This window comes from Bombina bombina, chromosome 6 (assembly GCF_027579735.1).
Source record: "Bombina bombina isolate aBomBom1 chromosome 6, aBomBom1.pri, whole genome shotgun sequence".
NCBI lineage: Eukaryota > Metazoa > Chordata > Amphibia > Anura > Bombinatoridae > Bombina > Bombina bombina.
The window spans coordinates 1069383242-1069408855 of record NC_069504.1 but is presented as its reverse complement, the minus strand read 5'-3'; the positions used below and the strand labels follow the sequence as shown (position 1 = coordinate 1069408855).

The 25614-nt window shown below is 37.2% G+C and overlaps 1 protein-coding gene across 1 annotated transcript in view; it reads right to left on the bottom strand.

The window, feature by feature from the left end:
- Nucleotides 1–9145: 9145 nt before the first annotated feature.
- The window catches only part of LOC128662452 (rho crystallin-like), a 43122-nt gene continuing 26653 nt past the window's right edge, over nt 9146–25614 (bottom strand). Inside the window, exons 7-9 of the mRNA XM_053716240.1 lie at nt 16135–16300; nt 11569–11651; nt 9146–9327 (exon numbers count right to left, since the gene is read on the bottom strand). Coding sequence (XP_053572215.1) covers nt 9285–9327; nt 11569–11651; nt 16135–16300 — 292 coding nt within the window. The 3' untranslated portion in view covers nt 9146–9284. The remainder of the gene's footprint in view (nt 9328–11568; nt 11652–16134; nt 16301–25614) is intronic.

The window sequence follows — 25614 nt, the reverse complement described above, 5'->3', positions numbered from 1 at the left end:
GCATAAATTCTGTTTTTTTCCTTCATGATTCAGATAGAAGTAAATTGAAAAGTTGTTTAAAATTGTATGCTCTGTTATCAAATGTTCTTTGTTTTCTTGTTATCCTTTGTTGAAAAGCTGGGATGTAAGCTCATGAGTGTGCACGTGTCCACAACACGATATGACAGCAGTTTTGCAACAATGTTATACATTAGCAGGAGCACTAGATGGCAGCACTATTTCCTGTCATGTAGTGCTTTAGGCATGTGCACGTTACCTACCAAGGTATCCCTTCAACAAAGAATAACATGAGAATGAAACAAATTTGATAATAGAAACTTTTTTTAATTGGAAACTTTTTTAAAAATTGTATTCTCTGGGGCCTATCTATCAAGCTCCGAATGGAGCTTGATGGCCCGTGTTTCTGGTGAGTCTTCAGACTCGCCAGAAACAGCAGTTATGAAGCAGCGGTCTAAAGACCGCTGCTCCATAACCCTGTCCGCCTGCTCAGAGCATGCGGACAGGAGTCGCCGGAATTCAACCCGATCGAGTACGATCGGGTTGATTGACACCTCCCTGCTGGCGGCCGATTGGCCACGAGTCAGCAGGGGGCGGCGTTGCACCAGCAGCTCTTGTGAGCTGCTGGTGCAATGCTGAATACTGAGAGCGTATTGCTCTTCGCATTCAGCGAGGTCTTGCAGACCTGATCCGCACTGTCGGATCAGGTCCGCAAGACCTTTCATAAATAGAGGCCTCTATCTAAATAATAAAATACATTTTTTGGGTTTACTGTTCCTTTAAGGATTTATTGTATGTTTTTTTAATATGTATGCAAATTGAAGTGTTTCAACTGCTCATTTAAAGGGATAGAAAACCCCCAACTTTCCAATTTACTTCTATTATCAAATTTGCTTCATTCTCCTGTTATCCTTTCCTCTATGAACAGCATTGCACTACTTGCAGCTATCTGAACACATCTAGTTAGCCATTCACAAGAGACAAATGTGTGCAGGCACCAATCAGCAGCTAGCTCCTACTAGTGTATGATATGTGCGTATTCTTTTTCAACAAGGGATACTGAATGAACAAAGCACATTTGATAATAGAATTTAATTTAAAAATGTCTTAAAATGAGATGCTTTTTCTGAATCATTCAAGTTTAATTTGGAATTCCTATCCCTTTAAAGGTACATGAAAACCATTTTTGTTCTTTCATGATTCAGTCAGAGCATGTGATTAAACTTCTATTATCTAATTTGTTTTCTTGGTATACTTTTTTGAAAAGGATATAGGTAGGCTCTGGATCTGCTGATTGGTAGTTGCACATATATACCTAAACTGATTCAATTCAACTAACTCCTAGTGCATTGCTGCTTTTTCAACAAAGGATACCAAGAAAATGAAGCAAATTTTATGATAAAAGTGAATTGGAAAGTTTAAAAGTATATGTTCTATCTGAATCATGAAAAAAAATTAGGTTTCTTGTCCCTTTAAGCTCATCATGCATAAAAAAAACAATGCACCCTTGATTTAGTTGTATACAATTAAAAGTTATAGTATGAAAGGACAGTAGCAAACTCACATATTTAAACTTTTGCCAAAAGGGTAACTGTAGCTTTCATGATTTAAAGGGACATGAAACCCATATTTTTTTTCTTTCATGATTCGGATAGAGCATGTAATTTTAAAAAAACTTTCCAATTTACTTCTGTTATCTAATTTGTTTTGTTCTCTTGGTATTCTTTGCTGAAAAGGATACCTAGGTAGGCTCATGACCTGCTGATTGGTTGCTGCATATATATGCCTCATTTTATTGGCTCACACCATGCTCCCAGTAATGCATTGCTGCTTCTTCAATAAATTATACCAAGAACACATTGGAACACTTTTATGGCATTTCCAAAATAAATGTTCACCTACACATATACACAGAGTTATACACACGCGCACACACACATATACACAGACACACAAATAAACAGACACACACAGAGTTATACACACACTCACACATATACAGAGACACAGAGTTATACACACATATTTACACAGACACACACAAATATACAGACACACATACACACAGTTATACACACAGGGTTACACACACACACACACACACACACACACACACACACAGACACATACACACACAGAGTTATACACACACACTCACACATATACACACACACACACATACACACTGAGTTATATACACACATATACAGACACACACACACATATACACAGACACACACAGAGTTATATACACACACAGAGTTATACACACACACATATATACATACAGACACACACACACACACAGAGTTATACACACACACATATACAGACATATACACAGACACACATATACAGACACACATACATATACACAGACACACACACACAGACACACACATAGTTCTCCCTCACCATTCTCCCTCACCTTATCTGTACTCATTTGTACTTTGAAGGTGGATTATCAGTTTTGCCTCAACAATCATAATAGGAAAAGTATTCTTTGCAATAGCAGTGGGCATATTAGTGTAGCTTAGGTGTTAATATTATTGTATATTAAAATATATGTTTATATCTAGCTATAAGATAGAGATTAGAAAGGAATATATGTCTGTATAAATCCCTGCTAAATAAATTATTACTAAGTAACTGCGATAAATCAGAGCTAAACCTCATTAAAGCGATATGAAATCCACAAATTTTCTTTTGGGGTTCGGACAGAGCATACAGTTTTAAAAACAATTCCAATGTACTTCAATTATGAAATTAGCTTTGTTGTCATCTTATTCTTTGTTGAAGAGATATCTAGGTAGGCATCTGGAGCATTAAATGGCAGAAAATAGTGCTGCCCTCTAGTGCTCTTACAAATGGATAACATTCTTGCAAAACTGCTACCATATAGTGCTCCAGAAATGTGCAGGCTCCTAAGCATACTTCCCTGTTTTTCAACAAAGGATAGCAAGACAACAAAGACAAAAGTTGTTTAAAATTGCATGCTCTATCTGAATCATGAATATTGGGTTATATATCCTTTTAAGGGAAGAAAAGTGAGCATGCTACCTCCAGTCTCTTTTTTTAGCTGCATGTGTTCATGCTATATGTGTGTATTAGTTTGTGATTGGTTATCAGAGTTGTTTTGTTCTGGGGGACAGGGACATAAGTGAAAAGTAAAAACAAAACAAAATGCTCATTTGACAAACTAAAGCTACATTATTCAATGAATAAAAATCTCAGATACGAAGGTACATTATCCTGCAGGTTACAATTTGTGTTTTATGCCCCTTTAACACTAGTGATATTTAAAGGAACAATACATGAACATATTAATGCAGTAATAAAATGTCATTCAACCAGAAAAGTGTCTCTGTGAAAAATAACCTGGCTCTGATAAAAACTCAGTGAAATGAAAACAGATTTTAAATATAAATTGCCATCTTAAATATTTTTAGATCTTGTATATCATGAGCTTAGAAAATTAGGTGAAAACATTCTATTAGCTTATTTTAAAGTAATGTCATAAATAATAGGTGTGATATAAGACATTCTTGTGGATGGAGAATTACTGTAATGAGTTTAGTGAATAATGAAAGGAAAATCTCAATTAGGACCTGGGGCGCGATCCGATAAAAGGCGTAGTTTGCGGCGCAAGCGAGGGAACCCGCGTCGCCCGCAGTTTCAGCTCGCAACTCGAGCTATCCAATATGCGCCGCCGTCAGTTGCTAAAGTGGCGCAAGTCTGACAAAGTAGCAATGTCCAGAAATCTGCGTAAGTACAGATTTTTGGAGTCGCCAGTGACTTGCGCCACGTTAGAAACTGCCGGCGCCTACAAAACCTGACTAAAGTCTAAATCACCCGCACTGTCTAACACGCCTCCTAAACATAGCCCGACACGTCTAACCCTCTATCCGCTATCCCCCCTCACTAGCCTAACAATAAAAAAAGTTATTAACCCCTAAACCGCCGCTCCCGTACCCCGCCGCAACCTTATAAAGTTATTAACCCCTAAACCGCCGCTCCCGTACCCCGCCGCCAGCTATATTAAATCTATAACCCCCTAAAGTGAGCCCCTAACACCGCCGCCATCTACCTTACCTACCCCCTAAAGTGAGCCCCTACCCCGCCGCCATCTATTTTAAAATTATTAACCCCTAATTTAATCCCCCTACCCCGCCGCCATCTATATTAAATTATTTAACCCCTAAAATACTAAACTATCCCTACCACTAAACCTAAATCTAACCCTACAAATAGCCCTGAAAAGGGCTTTTTGCGTGGCATGCCCCAAAGAAAACTGCTCTTTTACCAGCCCTTAAAAGGGCTTTTGGCGGGGCTTTGTCACAAAGTAAACAGCTCTTTTGCATCTAATCTAAATCCCCCTACACCGCCGCCAGCTATAATAAATGTATTAACCCCTAATCTAATCCCCCTACACCGCCGCCAGCTATATTAAATAGATTAACCCCTAATCTAATCCCCCTACACCGCCGCCAGCTATATTAACTATATTAACCCTAATTATATTAGGGTTAATATAGTTAATATAATTATTATATATATTAACTATATTAACCCTAATTATATTGGGGTTAATATAGTTAATATATTTATTATATTATATATATTAACTATATTAACCCTAATTATATTAGGGTTAATATAGTTAATATAGTTACTATAGTATTTATATTAACTATATTAACTCTATCTAACCCTAACACCCCTAACTAAATTCTTATTAAATTAATCTAATTCATATTATAAACTAAAATATTCCTATTTAAATCTAAATACTTACCTATAAAATAAACCCTAAGATAGCTACAATATAATTAATAATTACATTGTAGCTATGTTAGGGTTTATATTTATTTTACAGGTAAATTGTTAATTATTTTAACTAGGTATAATAGCTATTAAATAGTTATTAACTATTTAATATCTACCTAGTTAAAATAATTACCCAATTACCTGTAAAATAAATCCTAACCTAAGTTACAAATACACCTACACTATCAATAAATTAAATAAACTACTAATATCTATCTAAAAATACAATTAAATAAACTAAACTAAATTACAAAAAAAACAAACACTAAATTACAAAAAATAAAAAAAAGATTACAAGATTTTTAAGCTAATTACACCTATTCTAAGCCCCCTAATAAAATAATAAAGCCCCCCAAAATAAAAAAAATTCCCTGCCCTATTCTAAATTAAAAAAAGTTCAAAGCTCTTTACCTTACCAGCCCTTAAAAGGGCCTTTTGTGGGGCATGCCCCAAAGAATTCAGCTCTTTAGCATTTAAATAAATATACAATACCGCCCCCCAAATTACAACCCACCACCCACATACCCCTATTCTAAACCCACCCAAACCCCCCTTAAAAAAACCTAACACTACCCCCCTGAAGATCTCCCTACCTTGTCTTCACCACGCTGGGCCGAACTCCTCATCCGATCCGGGCGATGTCTATCCAAGCGGCAAAGAAGAATTCTTCATCCCGGCGATGTCTTTCTCCAAGCGGCAAAGAAGAATTCTTCATCCCGGCGATGTCTTTCTCCAAGCGGCAGCAACGTCTTCTTCCTTCCGGCAGCATCTTCCATCAAGCGGCATCTTCAATCTTCTTTCTTCTTGAATCAGCCAATCAGATTCAAGTTCAATCCGATTGGCTGAACCAATCAGCCAATCGGATTGAACTTGAATCTGATTGGCTGATTCAATCAGCCAATCAGATTTTTCTACCTTAATTCCGATTGGCTGATAGAATCCTATCAGCCAATCGGAATTCGACGGACGCCATCTTGGATGACGTCATTTAAAGGTACCTCATTCGTCGTTCAGTCGTCGGCCGGGATGGATGCTCCGCGTTGGCAGAGCGAAGAAAGAAGATTGAAGATGCCGCTTGATGGAAGATGCTGCCGGAAGGAAGAAGACGTTGCTGCCGCTTGGAGAAAGACATCGCCGGGATGAAGAATTCTTCTTTGCCGCTTGGAGAAAGACATCGCCGGGATGAAGAATTCTTCTTTGCCGCTTGGATAGACATCGCCCGGATCGGATGAGGAGTTCGGCCCGGCGTGGCGAAGACAAGGTAGGGAGATCTTCAGGGGGGTAGTGTTAGGTTTTTTTAAGGGGGGTTTGGGTGGGTTTAGAATAGGGGTATGTGGGTGGTGGGTTGTAATGTTGGGGGGGGTATTGTATATTTATTTTAATGCAAAAGAGCTGAATTCTTTGGGGCATGCCCCACAAAAGGCCCTTTTAAGGGCTGGTAAGGTAAAGAGCTTTGAACTTTTTTTAATTTAGAATAGGGCAGGGAATTTTTTTTATTTTGGGGGCTTTATTATTTTATTAGGGGGCTTAGAATAGGTGTAATTAGCTTAAAAATCTTGTAATCTTTTTTTTATTTTTTGTAATTTAGTGTTTGTTTTTTTTTGTAATTTAGTTTAGTTTATTTAATTGTATTTTTAGATAGATATTTGTAGTTTATTTAATTTATTGATAGTGTAGGTGTATTTGTAACTTAGGTTAGGATTTATTTTACAGGTAATTGGGTAATTATTTTAACTAGGTAGATATTAAATAGTTAATAACTATTTAATAGCTATTATACCTAGTTAAAATAATTAACAATTTACCTGTAAAATAAATATAAACCCTAACATAGCTACAATGTAATTATTAATTATATTGTAGCTATCTTAGGGTTTATTTTATAGGTAAGTATTTAGATTTAAATAGGATTATTTTAGTTTATAATATGAATTAGATTAATTTAATAAGAATTTAGTTAGGGGTGTTAGGGTTAGATAGAGTTAATATAGTTAATATAAATACTATAGTAACTATATTAACCTTAATATAATTAGGGTTAATATAGTTAATATATATAATGTAATAACTATATTAACTATAATATACTTAGGGTTAATATAGATAACATAGCTGGCGGCGGGGTAGGTAGATTAAATTAGGGGTTAATAATTTTAATAGAGATGGCGGCGGTGTAAGGGGCTTACATTAGGGGTTAATACTATTAATATAGGTGGTGGCGGTGTAGGGAGGGCAGGTTATAGGGCAAAAGAGCTGTTTACTTTGGGGCAAAGCCCCGCAAAAGGCCCTTTTAAGGGCTGGTAATAGAGTTTATTACTTTAGGGGGATTAGGGGTTAATAATTTTTATATAGGTGGCGGCGGTGTAAGGGGTCAGATTAGGGGATAGATAAGGTAGATGGCAGCGGTGTAAGGTGTTCACATTAGGGGATAGATAAGGTAGATGGCGGCGGTTTTAGGGGTTCACATTAGGCGATAGATAAGGTAGATGGCGGCGGTTTTAGGGGCTCACAGTAGGGGGTTAGTTTATGTAGATGGCGGCGGGGTCCTGGAGCGGCGGTTTAGGGGTTAATAACTTTATTAGGGATTGCGGCGGGGGATCGCGGTTGACAGGTAGATAGACATTGCGCATGCGTTAGGTGTTAGATTTTATTTAGCAGATCACGGGTGACAGCTAGATAGACATTGCGCATGCGTTAGGTGTTAGGATTATTTTCTAGCTAGTTTAGGGAGTTACGTGGCTCCAATAGTCAGCGTAAGGCTTCTTACGGCTGCTTTTTGTGGCGAGGTGAAAATGGAGTAAGATTTCTCCATTTTCGCCACGTAAGTCCTTACGCTGCATATTGGATACCAAACTGCGCTGGTTTGGTATACCTGCCTTTGGCCCAAAAAACTACGGGCGACGGCAGAAATATACGCGCGTAACTTCTAAGTTACGCCGTATATAGGATACCAAACCAGCGCAAATATTGGCGTCGCCGGCTTTTGCGGGCGACGATTTTTATCGGATCGACCCCCTGATTCTCTAAAGCTTTCTGGTCTGCTGAGATTATCTAAAAACTACCTCAAAGAATTTTGGAAAGGCAATTTGATGTGTTATAAGCTGATTATGTCACTATGCAGGGTTGCATATTTGAAGGAGAGAAACCTGCATTCAGTGTTCCCTCTAAGGCCACTTTTTTGAGTAGCCTAGCAGTAAAACAGTTAATTAGGGAACCACACCCTGCAGTTAGCAAACACTACACAATGCAGACCTCAAGATATGGTTCCCTTATTAACTGTTTCACTGTTGGGCTGCTCAGAAAATGTGGCTTTAGAGGGAACACTGCCTGCATTACAATATAATGCTAAATAAAACCCTAAAATGTTACATGATTTCTCTCCATGATGGTGAGCTTTTGATCATTAGACCCATAGAACTTTGCATTTCTTCCAAAGTTTGGTGTTAAAAAAATCTTTATTTCTTGCACTATATACTGAAAGCCAGAGATACTTTGATATTACTACAAAATGTGTGATTACTTGTAGTTAAAATGCAATAAACTTTCATTATTTATTTTGTCCCCTTTTCCTGTAATTAACCTCTGAAATTAATGTATATCTCTCTCCCTAACTGGCCTCAACAGAGGAGGTAAGAGACTTTTAAAATGAAACTTTATAGCAATGTAAAGTTGTGCCAACAAAATGACAGAAACTAGCTGTGTTTATGCCAATAACAAGTCTTGATTGGCCACTGAAAAATGTTAACCGCAAACAAGGTGTTAATGTATTCAGAAATTTTTGCACATTAAACTTGTATGATAATTTATTAAAATAACAGCTAAAACAATTTAAATTACATTATGCTTCATGTCCCTTTACTGTTTTTACAGTTTAAAAAGATAGTGTAAAACCCAGTGGGGTTGCCGCAAGGGGGCATTAGCCTTTCCAGTATAATGGCTGGCCCCTCCATGCCCCCCCAATGGTGGTCATCTCTTACCTTTCCACCACCACTCTGTCCAGGTCTACCCATATCCACCTGTAGCACACCTCACCCTACCATTGCAGGCCCACCCACAACTCACTGGTGGGCTTCCTGGAAGTGTCCCACCCAGGTGGAATTTTATGAGACACCACTGGTAACTTCTTTCAAGGAGCAATATTATTGAAAAGATACAAAATCTATATTCAAATTGCAGTAACATAAATGGGAGAACATAATGGCATTTTCTAGACTAGATAGTAGCATTAAGTACACGCAGACCAAGTTATTGCCATTATTTATGAACTAGCACAATATCTATCGTGCAAGGAAATTACAGAAATATGTAAAAATACAGTGAATATTGATAACACTTTTATTTTTATATACTATATTGATACATTCTACTAAATAATTGTAGGATGTCTTATGTCTTCATATATTAGCAGGAAAAAAACCAAAAATTATTTCTTCTCTTCAATATTTCCAATGTATAATTCTTCAGTACTCATCATGAAATGGGTATTCTGGATGCTCCTTCATTCTAAAAAAAGGCAAAAGAAAGATCAAGCCATAAGATTATAAATAAAGCACAAATATGCAACTTGATAATTTTCCTAATGGAGACTCTAACAATGGTGTAGAAAGTCAAAATGTATCAGACAAATCAGAATGATATCTCATTTGAGCTATATTTCAATACACACAAAAAACTTTATCAGTGTAAAGTCTCTGGACAATCACATGCTAACAGAGTTCTCTATTGGTTTTCAAATGGATAGAAATGACCTTTCATTTGGAAAGCCTAAAAAACAGGCTTGCCTCAGCTCTTCTTAAGGACTGGAATAAACTAAATTGCGAGTTAGGTGGGCAGGATACAGTGAGTGTAGTTATTGTGGGTTAGAACTTGCATTTGATCCCAGTTAATTTATTAAAGGATCAATAATTATAGAACTGCTCAATCAAAAAGTGCATATTAAAAAGACAATGCAATCACACAATCTGAATTTTAAATGAACTATAGATTTTTTTGCTAACAAGTTTTAAAATTTCCTTTGGTTTATTATGTGACAGTCATTAGCCAATCACAGACTCCTATATGTATATACTGTTCAATAGGAGCTGATGCCTTAGAAAGTTTGTATACAAAAATACTGCGTGCAATTTGTTAATTAAAGTAAATTGGAATGTCTCTTAAAACTGAATGCTCTATCTGAATCATAAAAGTTAAATTTTGACTTTAGTGTCCTTTTGAGCATACTATTGAAGCCAATGAAACTAAGCAGAAAAGGGAAAACCCAGACCACTGTCAGCAAATATATTACTAGTGCCATCATGGGCACTGATACCATAGGTTTGCCACCCCTGTCTGATAAAAATAAATAACATTAGCACTGTGTCTTCTAGACTGACAATGTTGGATACCATAGTATTTTTATTTAGTTTTGTTAAAGAGCCGTTTATTCATTACTTGAGTTAAGGTAGTTTCAGCAGATTGTCCCATATAAAAGCAGAAGGTAAAGGTCGAAGTAACGTGGTAGAAAAGAGAATTCAGCTCAATAGTTATATATCAACAATGCAAGGCCGGATTTATAATAAGGCAAAGTAGGCATGTCCCTAAAGGCACCCTCCATAGAGGGTTACCTGACTCTCTGCCTATTATAGATACTGGTCAGACAGCGGCAGTGAAATAACACCACTGCGCATGTGCAGCAGCCAACTTTGTTAAGGTCACCGTGAGTATTACACATGTATAGCATCTGGCTTCCCTCTGCATGTGCTATTGTCAAGGCGGCCTTAACAAAGATGGCCACTGCTTGCGCAGTGCTGTTATTTCATCATTGGTGGCCATCTTTATTAAGGTTGCCAGCACATCAGTGATAATTGAGTGGGGGGCGCAGGGAGGTGGGCACTTTAGAATTTGGTGCCTAGCTGGGCTGTAAATTTGTCCCTGCAACCATGCAATAATATAAATTATTTTTAAATGGACATAAAGCTGCAATAAGGAAAATGCCTAAACCATTAGATATTTTCATGTTGCGCTATTAGATGAACAGAACTATGGTTTAAATATATAATTAAAAAGACACTAAATACACTTCATGCACCTCCCTCTAATTCTGGATGCCACCATGTTGTAACTGAAGGAGAGTTGCTGCACAAGTGCAAACACATCAACACTGGAGTTAAATATAAGGTACATTTCCATTTGATGGCACCCATGATAGATATAGGCGGAGAATAATCACAATACTGCACATATAAAATGTATTTTGTGTTTATTGTCCCTTTAACGTCTGCCTCTGGGTATTAATGGGGTTTTGGTCTAGAGCTGAGTTCAGCCACGGAGTCAGTCAGAGGTGGGATATGTTTGTATCCTTAATCACTGTCTTTAGCATAGTTACAAGCAAACAATACTGTAAAAAATGCTCTAATTCACCATAGTCTAAGACTTTTATTAATTATTACAAAGAGTATAGATTGCCATCATGGTCTTGAAGAGAAATAATGAGGTTATAGAAGAAACTTCTTAGATTGGTGTTTCTGAATCCTGACATTCAAATCTAAAACAGAGGGTATTAAAATGTATTACATAAACCTATTTTTTCTAAGGGAGTTGTTCCTTTTCATCCAGTGAACATTTAATACCTAGGTGGTGCTTCTTATTAGTGTTTAATTACATTTAAGCAGCTACTGAACCCTTTTCATGCAAAAAAAAATGTTTTAACATGTTTTACTGCTGTTCTTTCATATACATGATAGAAAAAAAAAAATAATCACTTACTCTTTGAATGGTCCATAATGGAGATTTTTATCAAGCCCGTCAAGTATCTTCACATCTTCTACAGATAGCTCAAATTCGAAGATCTGCCAAACCAAAAGTATTGAAACTCCAATTACTATTTTATCCCAATTACAAATTCTGCTGATTGATGGCGAGTCAAAACCACTTTTATATAATTATATTATCATATAATATAGCAAAATATTAAACCTTAGATATGCTAGAGGAAAGGAGGGAGGAACAGACTACATACTTGGCAGCTCCTAGGGGTCAATGTGAAATAGAATCCTTAGTTCTTCAATACAGAATCATCACCTTAAATTTGTAAAAGGATATGAAACCCCGACATTTTAAAAACGGTTTCCAATTTACCTCTATTATCAAATTTACTTTATTTGCATAATATTCTTTGCTGAAGAGATACAGAGGTAGGTGTCTGAAGTACTTCATGGTAGGCGACATTGCTTCCATCTAGTGCTCTTGCAAATTGATCACGTTCTTATAAAACTGTTGTCATATAGTTCTCCTGACACGTGCACGCTCCTGAGCTTATGTCCCTGCTTTTCAACAAAAGATATGAAGCGAATGAACAATATTTGATAATAGAAGTAAATGAGAAAGTTTTTTAAAATTGCGTGCTCTGTCTAAAATAATAATAATAAAAAAAGATATTTCACTCCTGATATAATTCAGTTATATCCCTGACAATCCTCAACCGCCTTCTCAGAGTGAAGAAGAGAGAGAAAACACTTCAGCACTGTTGAATAGGGAAAGTGACAAACACCTAGATTACGAGTTTTGCATTAGGGTGCGGTACGGCTTTTAACAGTGAAAAATTGGCCATTACGCTGGAATGGCCAGGAACGCATATTACGAGTCGTGTCGGTATAGCCTGTAACGCAACGTCAATCCCACACTCAAAAAATAAATTTTTGCGTGGGATTTCTATAGCGCCAGTATTACAGGTAGTGCTGTGAGGCTAAAATGCTTGCGTTACAGCCTATACCGACACAATCCATACCGCCATCTGAGAGCAGTAGTTATGGATTTTGTGTAACAAAAATGTTTCACAAAACTCATAACTAAAGTGTTACAAAGTACACTAACACCCATAAACTACCTATTAACCCCTAAACTGCCACCCTCCCCATCGTAAACACTATATTAAACCTATTAACCCCTAATCTGCCTGCCCACCCACATCGCTAACACTATTTAAATATATTAACCCCTAAACCACCGCTCCCCAACATAGCTGACACTAATAAAAGTTATTAACCCTAATCTGCCACCCACCCACATTGCCAACACTATTTAAATATCTTAACCCCTAAACCACCGCTCCCGACATCGCCGACACTAATAAAAGTTATTAACCCCTAATCTGGCGCTCCCTGACATCGCTGACACCTAAATAAACCTATTAACCCCTAAACCGCCACCCCCCACATCGCCAACACTATAATAAAGTATTAACCCCTAAACCTCCAGCCCCCCACATCGTAACTACTAAACTAAACCTATTAACCCCTAGATCGCCGGCCCCCCCACATCGCAAAACACTAAATTAAACTATTAACCCCTAAACCTAACACCCCCTAACTTTAAATTAAAATGACAATATAACTATCTTTAAATAAATAAAAACTTACCTGTGAACGAAATAAAAATAAACCTAACATTAAACTATAAATTAACCTAACATAACTATTCTAATAAAACAAAAAAAATACTACCAATTAAATTACAAATTTAAATAAACCTAACACCATGAAAACATTACAAAAAATAATAAACAATAAATTAGGAAAAATAAAAAACACTAAGTTTAAAAAAAATAATAAATGAAATTATCAAAAATAAAAACAATTACACCTAATCTAATAGCCCTATAAAAATAAAAAAGCCCCCCCCCCAAAATAACCCCCCTGTCCTACAATAATCTACCAATAGCCCTTAAAATGGTCTTTTGTAGGACATTGCCCTAAATTAAACAGCTTTTACCTGTAAAATATACAAAGTACACCCCAAAATTAAAAAACCTAACTCTAAAAAATCATAAACTACCCATTGCCCCTATAGGGGCACTTGTATGGGCAATGTCCTTAAAAGGGCTTTCAGCTCTTTTTCACAGCCCTTAAAAGGGCATTTAGCTCTTTTACAAATGCCCATCCCTAATCTAAAAATAAAACCCACCAAAATTTAAAAACAAAAAACCTAACACTAACCCCATAAAATCTACTCACGGTTCCTGAAGTCCGGACATCCATCTTCATCCAGGTGGCGAGAAGCCTTCATCCAGGTGGCAAAACCTCCATCCATCTCAGGGATGTCTTCTATCTTCATCCCTGTGGTGTGGAGCGGAGCTATCCTGGAAGTGGATTCCATACTGCGCGTAGCATACTCTTCATACGGTCACCGCCGTACACTGAAGTTGAATGCAGGGAAGCCATTTCAAAATGGAGTACCTTGCATTCCTATTGGCTGATTCGATACTTTAAATTCAAATTAGCCAATAGGATGAGAGCTTCTGAAATCCTATTTGCTGTTCAAAACAGCCAATAGGATGAGAGCTACTGAAATCCTCCAATAGGAATCAAATCAGCCAATAGGAATGCAAGAGACGCCATTTTGAAACGGCTTCCCAAGATTCAACTTTAGTGTACGCCGGTGACTGTATGAAGAGTATGCTATGCGCAGTATGGGATCCACTTCCAGGATAGCTCCGTTTTAGGGGTTAAGAGGTTTATTTAGTAGCGGAGATATGGGAGGCCGGAGGTTTAGGGGTTAATCATTTTATTAAGTGGCAGCGATGTCGGGGAGCAGCGGTTTAGGGGTTAATAACTTTACTTAGGTGTCGGGGCGGCGGATTAGGGGTGTTTAGACTTGGGGTTTATGTTAGGGTGTTTAAACGTAACGTTTTTTTCCCCATAGACATCAATGGGGTTGCGTTACGGAGATTTTTTATTTTGCACTTCTCCCCATTGACGTCTATGGGGGAAAGCGTGCATGAGCACGTCAAATAAGCCCTCAGCTTTTGTGTGGGATGGAGCTTAACGCCACCATATCGCATGCAGAAGGAGGTTTTTCAGTAACTCGTAATGGAAGCGCTATGGAGAGTGAGATAATGCAACTTTTTTGGCGTTAGTTTTGCACCCTGTTTAGCGCAAAACTCGTAATCTAGGCAAAAGTTATGTAATACTTAATTCTTGAAATGAAGCAGACAGTTGTGTAAATTCAATTTCACAATATGTATTATGGATACATTTAGTTTTCACTCAATCCTTTGTGTTTTTATGTATTTAACCTTAGTTGTTTTTAAGTGTGACTTGTGCAAATATGCAAAAGTATCTATCTATGTATTATCTGTCCGTCTGTCTATCTATCTATCTATCTATCTATCTCTATCTGTCTGTCTATCTATATATCTATCCTATTTGTCTGTGTCTATGTCTATCTATTTATAGACAAACATCCTACAATAATAACATAGTTTAAGTTCCAATTAACCCTTTCAGAGGCAAGGAAATTTCAAACTTACATCCTACATTACTACCTGGAAAAACATTTTTTACATTATCAATAACACTGCTAGTGTCATCACACATGACATCATGCTTGGTTGCATTGGTAGAGGTATTTGCAGCAGACATAGTAAGTGCCTTATGCCACTTTACAGATCACTAATTTGGTCTCATCTTGAGTATTGTGTGCAGTTCTGGAGGCCACATCTACAGAAGGATATAAACAAACTGGAATCTGTGCAAAGGAGGCGACTCAAATGATACATGGTCTAAAAAATAAAACGTAACAGCAGAGGCTCAATTACCTAAATATGTATAGCTTAGAGGAGAGAAGGGAAAGAGGTGATATGATAGAAACTTTCAAGTATATTAAGGCGGGGCTTAGTAAAACTGAGGCTGTGAGTATTTTTCATAAAAAATATTAATAAAAAAAAAAAAGGGGTCATGATCTCAAGCTGAAGGGGAGTATATTCAGAAGTAATTTGAGGAAGCACTTCTTTACAGACAGGGTAATTGACTCATGGAATAAACTTCCACAAGAGGTGGTAATGACAAACACTCTGTGGGACTTTAAGAATGCCTGGGATAATCATAAGGCTATCCTACAAACTAGATAAGTTTATACTTTTAGGAAATATTGGGCAGACATTTTTTGGGCCCATGGTTCTTATATGCAGTCAAAATCTATATTCCTATGTCTGTATCAATTTAAACATCAGTGACATCATATTAGACAACATACAATATCACCAACTATATAATTACTGGATACACATTTCTCATGCACCATTGTTCATGTAACACAACAGCCAACAATAGGCAGTGCAACCATATCCTTGTCAATTGAACATGAACAAGTGGTGAGAAGTGAACCAAGATATTTAATTCAGTAAAAAATTACTTTTACCACTTTGAAGAAAACATAATATATTGTGTCACTTATTATTATAACTCTTTGACAGTATTTTTAAAAAGTTGACTTTTATTTATGTCGTCTACATCACAGCAAAGGAATTTGTTTTGAATATGTAGAAATTCTTACCCCAAGGTTTTGTTTGATTCGTGCTGGGCTGAAACTCTTGGCCAAAACCACAAGTCCTTTTTGGAGGATATAGCGCATCGCTATTTCTGCTGGGGAGCGTTTGTATTTTGCAGCCACACTTGCAAGAACTGGGTCCTCAAGGAGAACTGGAGTGCTCAGATCCACCCTGTAGGTAAATAAATGCTCATTACATTGTGTATAGCTTTGTGTTGCTTGACTAATGGCAACCACAAAACATATATGTTGTGAAAAAAAGTAATGTAGCCAAAAATACATTTAAAGGAACAGTCTAGGCCAAAATAAACTTTCATGATTCAGATAGAGCATGTAATTTTAAACAATTTTCCAATTTACTTTTATCACCAATTTTGCTTTGATCTCTTGGTATTCTTAGTTGAAAGCTTAACCTAGGAGGTTCATATGCTAATTTCTTAGACCTTGAAGGCCACCTCTTTTCAGAATGCATTTTAACAGTTTTTCACCACTAGAGGGTGTTAGTTCACGTATTTCATATAGATAACACTGTGCTTGTGCACGTGAAGTTATCTGGGAGCAGGCACTGATTGGCTAAACTGCAAGTCTGTCAAAAGAACTGAAATAAAGGGGCAGTTTGCAGAGGCTTAGATACAAGATAATCACAGAGGTTATAAGTATATTAATATAATTGTGTTGGTTATGCAAAACTGGGGAACAGGTAATAAAGGGATTATCTATCTTTTAAAACAATAAAAATTCTGGCTACTCCGCCCCCCCGCCACACACACACACGAAACATGTATAAACAAGGACATGACATTATAATGTGACAGAACACAACGATTTATTTAACAACATATGGCTCTAATGAATTAGCACATTTTTCAACTATCAACTCAGCTTAGAGGTTATATATACAGTAGAAGAATTGATCAGGACTAGAAAAGCACAATTGCAGAAAGCAATTGAAAAGAATGTACTTACATAGCACTCAACAGCATATTAGGGCTAAATACCGTAGGTGAAAAGAGCCCTTAGAAGGCAAGTTAAAACTTAACTTTTATTGACTTATGATAAAATTCAAAACTAGGTTAAAATAAACAGCAGATGTGACCCGGTGACGAAAGGGATTGCTAGGGAGTGGAAACGTGGACCACCCTAATCCCAAAGTGTAAAAAATATAGAACCCTGGTATGGTCTCCTGAAGTACTACCCTGTGCCTCAAGAAAAAGTGGAAGAAGGTGAAAATCAATTATATTATAAGGATGCCCCCACTATCACTCTCTATCTGAGTCTGGGGATCTTTACTTTACAATAACACCTTCTAAATTATATTAAGAGGCACAGTAGTCTCAAGTCTCTTTTCGCAGTCAAGAATTGATCAGGACCTGCAGAACGCTGCTGGTTCAATCAGCAGTGCTAGTCACACAGCTGAGTCTTACAACTTTCCTCATCAGTACAATTAGGGAACTATCAGCTAGTGAGCTTGAATACTGAAGTATACAGGGAGTGCAGAATTATTAGGCAAGTTGTATTTTTGAGGATTAATTTTATTATTGAACAACAACCATGTTCTCAATGAACCCAAAAAACTCATTAATATCAAAGCTGAATATTTTTGGAAGTAGTTTTTAGTTTGTTTTTAGTTTTAGCTATTTTAGGGGGATATCTGTGTGTGCAGGTGACTATTACTGTGCATAATTATTAGGCAACTTAACAAAAAACAAATATATACCCATTTCAATTATTTATTTTTACCAGTGAAACCAATATAACATCTCAACATTCACAAATATACATTTCTGACATTCAAAAACAAAACAAAAACAAATCAGTGACCAATATAGCCACCTTTCTTTGCAAGGACACTCAAAAGCCTGCCATCCATGGATTCTGTCAGTGTTTTGATCTGTTCACCATCAACATTGCGTGCAGCAGCAACCACAGCCTCCCAGACACTGTTCAGAGAGGTGTACTGTTTTCCCTCCTTGTAAATCTCACATTTGATGATGGACCACAGGTTCTCAATGGGGTTCAGATCAGGTGAACAAGGAGGCTATGTCATTAGATTTTCTTCTTTTATACCCTTTCTTGCCAGCCACGCTGTGGAGTACTTGGACGCGTGTAATGGAGCATTGTCCTGCATGAAAATCATGTTTTTCTTGAAGGATGCAGACTTCTTCCTGTACCACTGCTTGAAGAAGGTGTCTTCCAGAAACTGGCAGTAGGACTGGGAGTTGAGCTTGACTCCATCCTCAACCCGAAAAGGCCCCACAAGCTCATCTTTGATGATACCAGCCCAAACCAGTACTCCACCTCCACCTTGCTGGCGTCTGAGTCGGACTGGAGCTCTCTGCCCTTTACCAATCCAGCCACGGGCCCATCCATCTGGCCCATCAAGACTCACTCTCATTTCATCAGTCCATAAAACCTTAGAAAAATCAGTCTTGAGATATTTCTTGGCCCAGTCTTGACGTTTCAGCTTGTGTGTCTTGTTCAGTGGTGGTCGTCTTTCAGCCTTTCTTACCTTGGCCATGTCTCTGAGTATTGCACACCTTGTGCTTTTGGGCACTCCAGTGATGTTGCAGCTCTGAAATATGGCCAAACTGGTGGCAAGTGGCATCTTGGCAGCTGCACGCTTGACTTTTCTCAGTTCATGGGCAGTTATTTTGCGCCTTGGTTTTTCCACACGCTTCTTGCGACCCTGTTGACTATTTTGAATGAAACGCTTGATTGTTCGATGATCACGCTTCAGAAGCATTGCAATTTTAAGAGTGCTGCATCCCTCTGCAAGATATCTCACTATTTTTGACTTTTCTGAGCCTGTCAAGTCCTTCTTTTGACCCATTTTGCCAAAGGAAAGGAAGTTGCCTAATAATTATGCACACCTGATATAGGGTGTTGATGTCATTAGACCACACCCCTTCTCATTACAGAGATGCACATCACCTAATATGCTTAATTGGTAGTAGACTTTCGAGCCTATACAGCTTGGAGTAAGACAACATGCATAAAGAGGATGATGTGGTCAAAATACTAATTTGCCTAATAATTCTGCACTCCCTGTAAATTGTGCACAAACATGCATATCATCATCATTTATCTTAAATTGAAAGATATTATAGTAAACCTATCTTATGCATAAAAAAATTGTAACTTGTTTTTATATACATATTATAATTTGCTTTCCATACAACTTAGACAGTTAAAGAAAAAAAAAATAACAAAACAAAGGGGAGTGATCCCAGAATTGCTGGAAAAGGCAAAAATGTTAATGTCTCCCAGCTGACCTTATTGTTTATATTATAGAAAGAGGTAACTGGCTGGGAGTGGGCTTAGAGCATATTACAACATTTAAATCAAAGAAAAAAAAAACTATTAAGAGAATAGGGAAAAGTATGCTCTTCCTACACATAAAGTTTATATTTTTCCACTTAAAATTTTACTTTTACTAATTGTAGTTAAAAAAGGCAGCAGAAATAGAAGTTGTATCTAGCGTGCCAGAAAACTAGTTAAAAACTAAACTCTGTAACTGTGACTTGTATAAAGTACTTCAATGTTGCTGATTTTAGGTTGTTTATCACATATGAGGAGGAGGGGAAAAATCAATGATATTAGGTAAATATAAGAGCCTCTATTTAGGAACTGTGTCCTGTATTGCCCTATATTAGGGTAGATAAGCCACTTTTTTTGCACTAAATAGGCTATAAATACCTTCCCCATCCTTCCCACAATATGTCCCAAATGTTACAACAAATGTTACAACAACAAATAAAAATATAAATTAGTAGATATTCTGAAATTAACAGAGTGCAGTTAAAATAAACACGAAGCCCCTGATGAGGTCGCGTTTCACTTATACGCTTCCTCAGAGATCCATTGATTTTCCCCCTCCTCCTCATATGTGATAAATAACCTAAAATCAGCAACATTGAAGTACTTTATACAAGTCACAGTTACAGAGTTGTGTTTTTAATTATTCTTCTGGCACTCTAGATACAACTTCTATTTCTGCTGCCTTTTTAACTACAACTAGTAAAAGTTACATTTTAAGTGGAAAATATAAACTTTATGTGTAGAAAGAGCATACTTTTCCCTATTCTCTTAAAGGGACAGTCAACCATAGAATTGTTATTGTTTTAAAAGATAGATAATCATTTTATTACCCATTCCCCAGTTTTGCAAAACCAATGCAGTTATATTAATTTACTTTTTACCTCTGTGATTACCTTGTATCTAGGAACCTTCTTCCAGCCCCCTGATCACATGACTGTGACTGTTTAATATCTATTGTCTTAAATTTAGCATTGTATTGTGCTAGATATTAAATAACCCCCTGTGCCTGAACACAGTGTTATCTATATGGCCCACGTGTACTTTCTGTCTATTTGTGTTGAAAAGAGATTTAAAAAGCCTGTGATAAGAGGCAGCCCTCAAAGGCTTAGAAATTAGCATATGAGACTACCTATGTTTAGTTTAAACTAAGAATACCAAGAGAAAAAAGCAAATTTGATGATAAAAGTAAATTAGAAAGTCAATTAAAATTAAAAGTCCTATCTGAATAATGAAAGTTTAATTTATACTAGACTGTCCCTTTAATAGGGTTTTTTTTCTTTGATTTAAATGTTGTAATATGCTCTAAGCACACTCCCAGCCAGTTACATCTTTCTATAATATAAACAATAAGGTCAGCTGGGAGACATTAACATTTTTGCCTTTTCCAGCAATTCTGGGATCACTCCCCTTTGTTTTGTTACATAACTTAGAAAGTTAGTATGCACATATAATCAAATACAGTTCTAGTAAAAGAAAAACACAATTTGTGTATAATAATGCATTCGTATTAAACCCTGATCAGAGCTAGAAAAAAGATTATTCTTCATTATTATACCATTACAAAACATGTTTAAGAAAAAAATAGATTAAAGACAAACATGGATGTATCGTCTTCATAAAAACAGGATTTCCTGAATGTTTATGTTTTCACATGCCAATGAGACTACAAATAACTTTAGCATGATAGGACACAAAACAATTTAACTAGTTTTTATGGGTTTAAAGGGACAGTCAACACCAGAATTTTTGTTGTTTAAAAAGATAGATAATCCCTTTATTACCCATTCTCCAGTTTTGCATAACAAACACAGTTATAATAATACACCTCTAATAACCTTGGGGTCGATCCGATAAAAATCGTCGCCCGCAAAAGCCGGCGACGCCAATAATTGCGCGGATTTGGTATCCTATATACGGCGTAAGCTAGAAGTTACGAGCGTATATTTCTGCCGTCGCCAGCAGTTTTTTGGGCCATAGGCAGGTATACCAAACCCGCGCAGTTTGGTATCCAATATGCAGCGTAAGGACTTACGTGGCGAAAATGGAGAAAACTTACTCCATTTTCACCTCGCCACAAAAAGCAGCCGTAAGAAGCCTTACGCTGACTATTGGAGCCCCGTAACTCCCTAAACTAACTAGAAAATAAACCTAACACCTAACGCATGCGCAATGTCTATCTCCCTGTCAACCGCGATCTGCTAAAATAAACCTAACACCTAACGCATGCGCAATGTCTATCTCCCTGTCAACCGCGATCCCCCCCCCCCGAAATCCCTAATAAAGTTATTACCCCCTAAACCGCCGCTCCCGGACCCCGCCGCCATCTACATAAACTAACCCCCTACTGTGAGCCTCTAAAACCGCCGCCATCTACCTTATCTATCCCCTAATCTGACCCCTTACACCGCCGCCACCTATATAAAAATTATTAACCCCTAATCTAATCCCCCTATACGGCCGCCAGCTATATTAATATTATTAACCCCTAATGTAAGCCCCTTACACCGCCGCCATCTCTATTAAAATGATTAACCCCTAATTTAATCTACCTACCCCGCCGCCAGCTATATTATCTATATTAACCCTAAGTATATTATAGTTAATATAGTTATTACATTATATATATTAACTATATTAACCCTAATTATATTAGGGTTAATATAGTTACTATAGTATTTATATTAACTATATTAACTGTATCTAACCCTAACACCCCTAACTATATTTATATTAAATTAATCTAATTAATTTATAAACTAAAATATTCCTATTTAAATCTAAATACTTACCTATAAAATAAACCCTAAGATAGCTACAATATAATTAATAATTACATTGTAGCTATGTTAGGGTTAATATTTATTTTACAGGTAAAATGTTAATTATTTTAACTAGGTATAATAGATATTAAATAGTTATTAACTATTTAATATCTACCTAGTTAAAATAATTACCCAATTACCTGTAAAATAAATCCTAACCTAAGTTATAAATACACCTACACTATCAATAAATTAAATAAACTACAAACATCTATCTAAAAAAAAAATTAAATTAACTAAACTAAATTACAAAAACAAACAAACACTAAATTACAAAAAATAAAAAAAGATTACAAGATTTTTAAGCTAATTACACCTATTCTAAGCCCCCTAATAAAATAATAAACCCCCAAAATAAAAAAAATTCCCTGCCCTATTCTAAATTAAACAAATTTCAAAGCTCTTTACCTTACCAGCCCTTAAAAGGGCCTTTTGTGGGGCATGCCCCAAAGAATTCAGCTCTTTTGCATTCAACAAATACAATCCCCCCCCCCCATTACAACCCACCACCCACATACCCCTATTCTAAACCCACCCAAACCCCCCTTAAAAAAGCCTAACACTACCCCCCTGAAGATCTCCCTACCTTGTCTTCACCACACCGGGCCGAACTCCTGATCCGATCCGGGCGATGTCGTCCTCCAAGCGGCAAAGAAGAATTCTTCCTCCGGCGATGTCATCCTCCAAGCGGCAAAGAAGAATTCTTCCTCCGGCGACGTCTTCCTCCAAGCGGCAGCAAAGTCTTCATTCTTCCGGCGGCATCTTCAATCTTCTTTCTTCGCTCCGCCGCCGCGGAGCATCCATCCCGGCCGACTGCTAAACTTGGAATGAGGTACCTTTAAATGACGTCATCCAAGATGGCGTCCGCCGAATTCCGATTGGCTGATAGGATTCTATCAGCCAATCGGAATTAAGTTAAAAAAATCTGATTGGCTGATTGAATCAGCCAATCAGATTCAAGTTCAATCCGATTGGCTGATCCAATCAGCCAATCAGATTGAGCTCGCATTCTATTGGCTGTTCCGATCAGCCAATAGAATGCGAGCTCAATCTGATTGGCTGATTGGATCAGCCAATCGGATTGAACTTGAATCTGATTGGCTGATTCAATCAGCCAATCAGATTTTTTTAACTTAATTCCGATTGGCTGATAGAATCCTATCAGCCAATCGGAATTCGGCGGACGCCATCTTGGATGACGTCATTTAAAGGTACCTCATTCCAAGTTTAGCAGTCGGCCGGGATGGATGCTCCGCGGCGGCGGAGCGAAGAAAGAAGATTGAAGATGCCGCCGGAAGAATGAAGACTTTGCTGCCGCTTGGAGGAAGACGTCGCCGGAGGAAGAATTCTTCTTTGCCGCTTGGAGGATGACATCGCCGGAGGAAGAATTCTTCTTTGCCGCTTGGAGGACGACATCACCCGGATCGGATCAGGAGTTCGGCCCGGTGTGGTGAAGACAAGGTAGGGAGATCTTCAGGGGGGTAGTGTTAGGCTTTTTTAAGGGGGGTTTGGGTGGGTTTAGAATAGGGGTATGTGGGTGGTGGGTTGTAATGGGGGGGGGGGGATTGTATTTGTTGAATGCAAAAGAGCTGAATTCTTTGGGGCATGCCCCACAAAAGGCCCTTTTAAGGGCTGGTAAGGTAAAGAGCTTTGAAATTTGTTTAATTTAGAATAGGGCAGGGAATTTTTTTTATTTTGGGGGTTTATTATTTTATTAGGGGGCTTAGAATAGGTGTAATTAGCTTAAAAATCTTGTAATCTTTTTTTATTTTTTGTAATTTAGTGTTTGTTTTTTTTTGTAATTTAGTTTAGTTAATTTAATTGTATTTTTAGATAGATGTTTGTAGTTTATTTAATTTATTGATAGTGTAGGTGTATTTATAACTTAGGTTAGGATTTATTTTACAGGTAATTGGGTAATTATTTTAACTAGGTAGATATTAAATAGTTAATAACTATTTAATATCTATTATACCTAGTTAAAATAATTAACATTTTACCTGTAAAATAAATATTAACCCTAACATAGCTACAATGTAATTATTAATTATATTGTAGCTATCTTAGGGTTTATTTTATAGGTAAGTATTTAGATTTAAATAGGAATATTTTAGTTTATAAATTAATTAGATTAATTTAATATAAATATAGTTAGGGGTGTTAGGGTTAGATACAGTTAATATAGTTAATATAAATACTATAGTAACTATATTAACCCTAATATAATTAGGGTTAATATAGTTAATATATATAATGTAATACCTATATTAACTATAATATACTTAGGGTTAATATAGATAATATAGCTGGCGGAAGGGTAGGTAGATTAAATTAGGGGTTAATCATTTTAATAGAGATGGCGGCGGTGTAAGGGGCTTACATTAGGGGTTAATAATTTTAATATAGATGGCGGCGGTGTTAGGGGCTCACTTTAGGGGGTTATAGATATAATATAGCTGGCGGCGGGGTACGGGAGCGGCGGTTTAGGGGTTAATAACTTTATTAGGTTGCGGCGGGGTAAAGGAGCGGCGGTTTAGGGGTTAATAGCTTTTTTATTGTTAGGCTAGTGAGGGGGGATAGCGGATAGAGGGTTAGACAGTGCGGGCTATGTTAGGGAGGCGTGTTAGACAGTGCGGGCTATGTTAGGGAGGCGTGTTAGACAGTGCGGGTGTTTTAAACTTTAGTCAGGTTTTATAGGCGCCGGCAGATTCTAACGTGCCGCAAGTCACTGGCGACGCCAGAAATTTGTACTTACGCAGATTTCTGGACATCGCTGGTTTGTGAGACTTACGGCACGTTAGCATCTGACGGCGACTTATATGGGATGGCTCGAGTTGCGAGCTGAAACTGCGGGCGACGCCGGTCTCCTTGCTTGCGCCGCAAACTGCGATCGATATCGGATCGCGCCCCTTGTATCTAAGCCTCTGCAGACTGCCCCCATATTTCAGTTCATTTGACAGACTTGCATTTTAGCCAATCAGTGCTCACTCAGTAAATTCACGTGCATGAGCTCAATGTTATCTATGTGAAACACATGAACTAATGCCCTCTAGTGGTGAAAAACAGTCAAAATGCTTTCAGATTAGCGACGGCCTTTAAAGTCTAAGAAATTAGCATATGAACCTCCTAGGTTTAGCTTTCAACTAAAAATACCAAGAGAACAAAGCAAAATTGGTGATAAAAGTAAATTGGAAAGTTGTTTAAAATTACATGCCCTATCTGAATAATTTTTTGGACTTGACTGTCCCTTTAAGGAAAATAAAACCCACTGTAAATATTACATGGGGATTTTTGGTTCAGCAAATGTTCTATAGACAGCTTCACATGACCGATACTCACCTCTTGA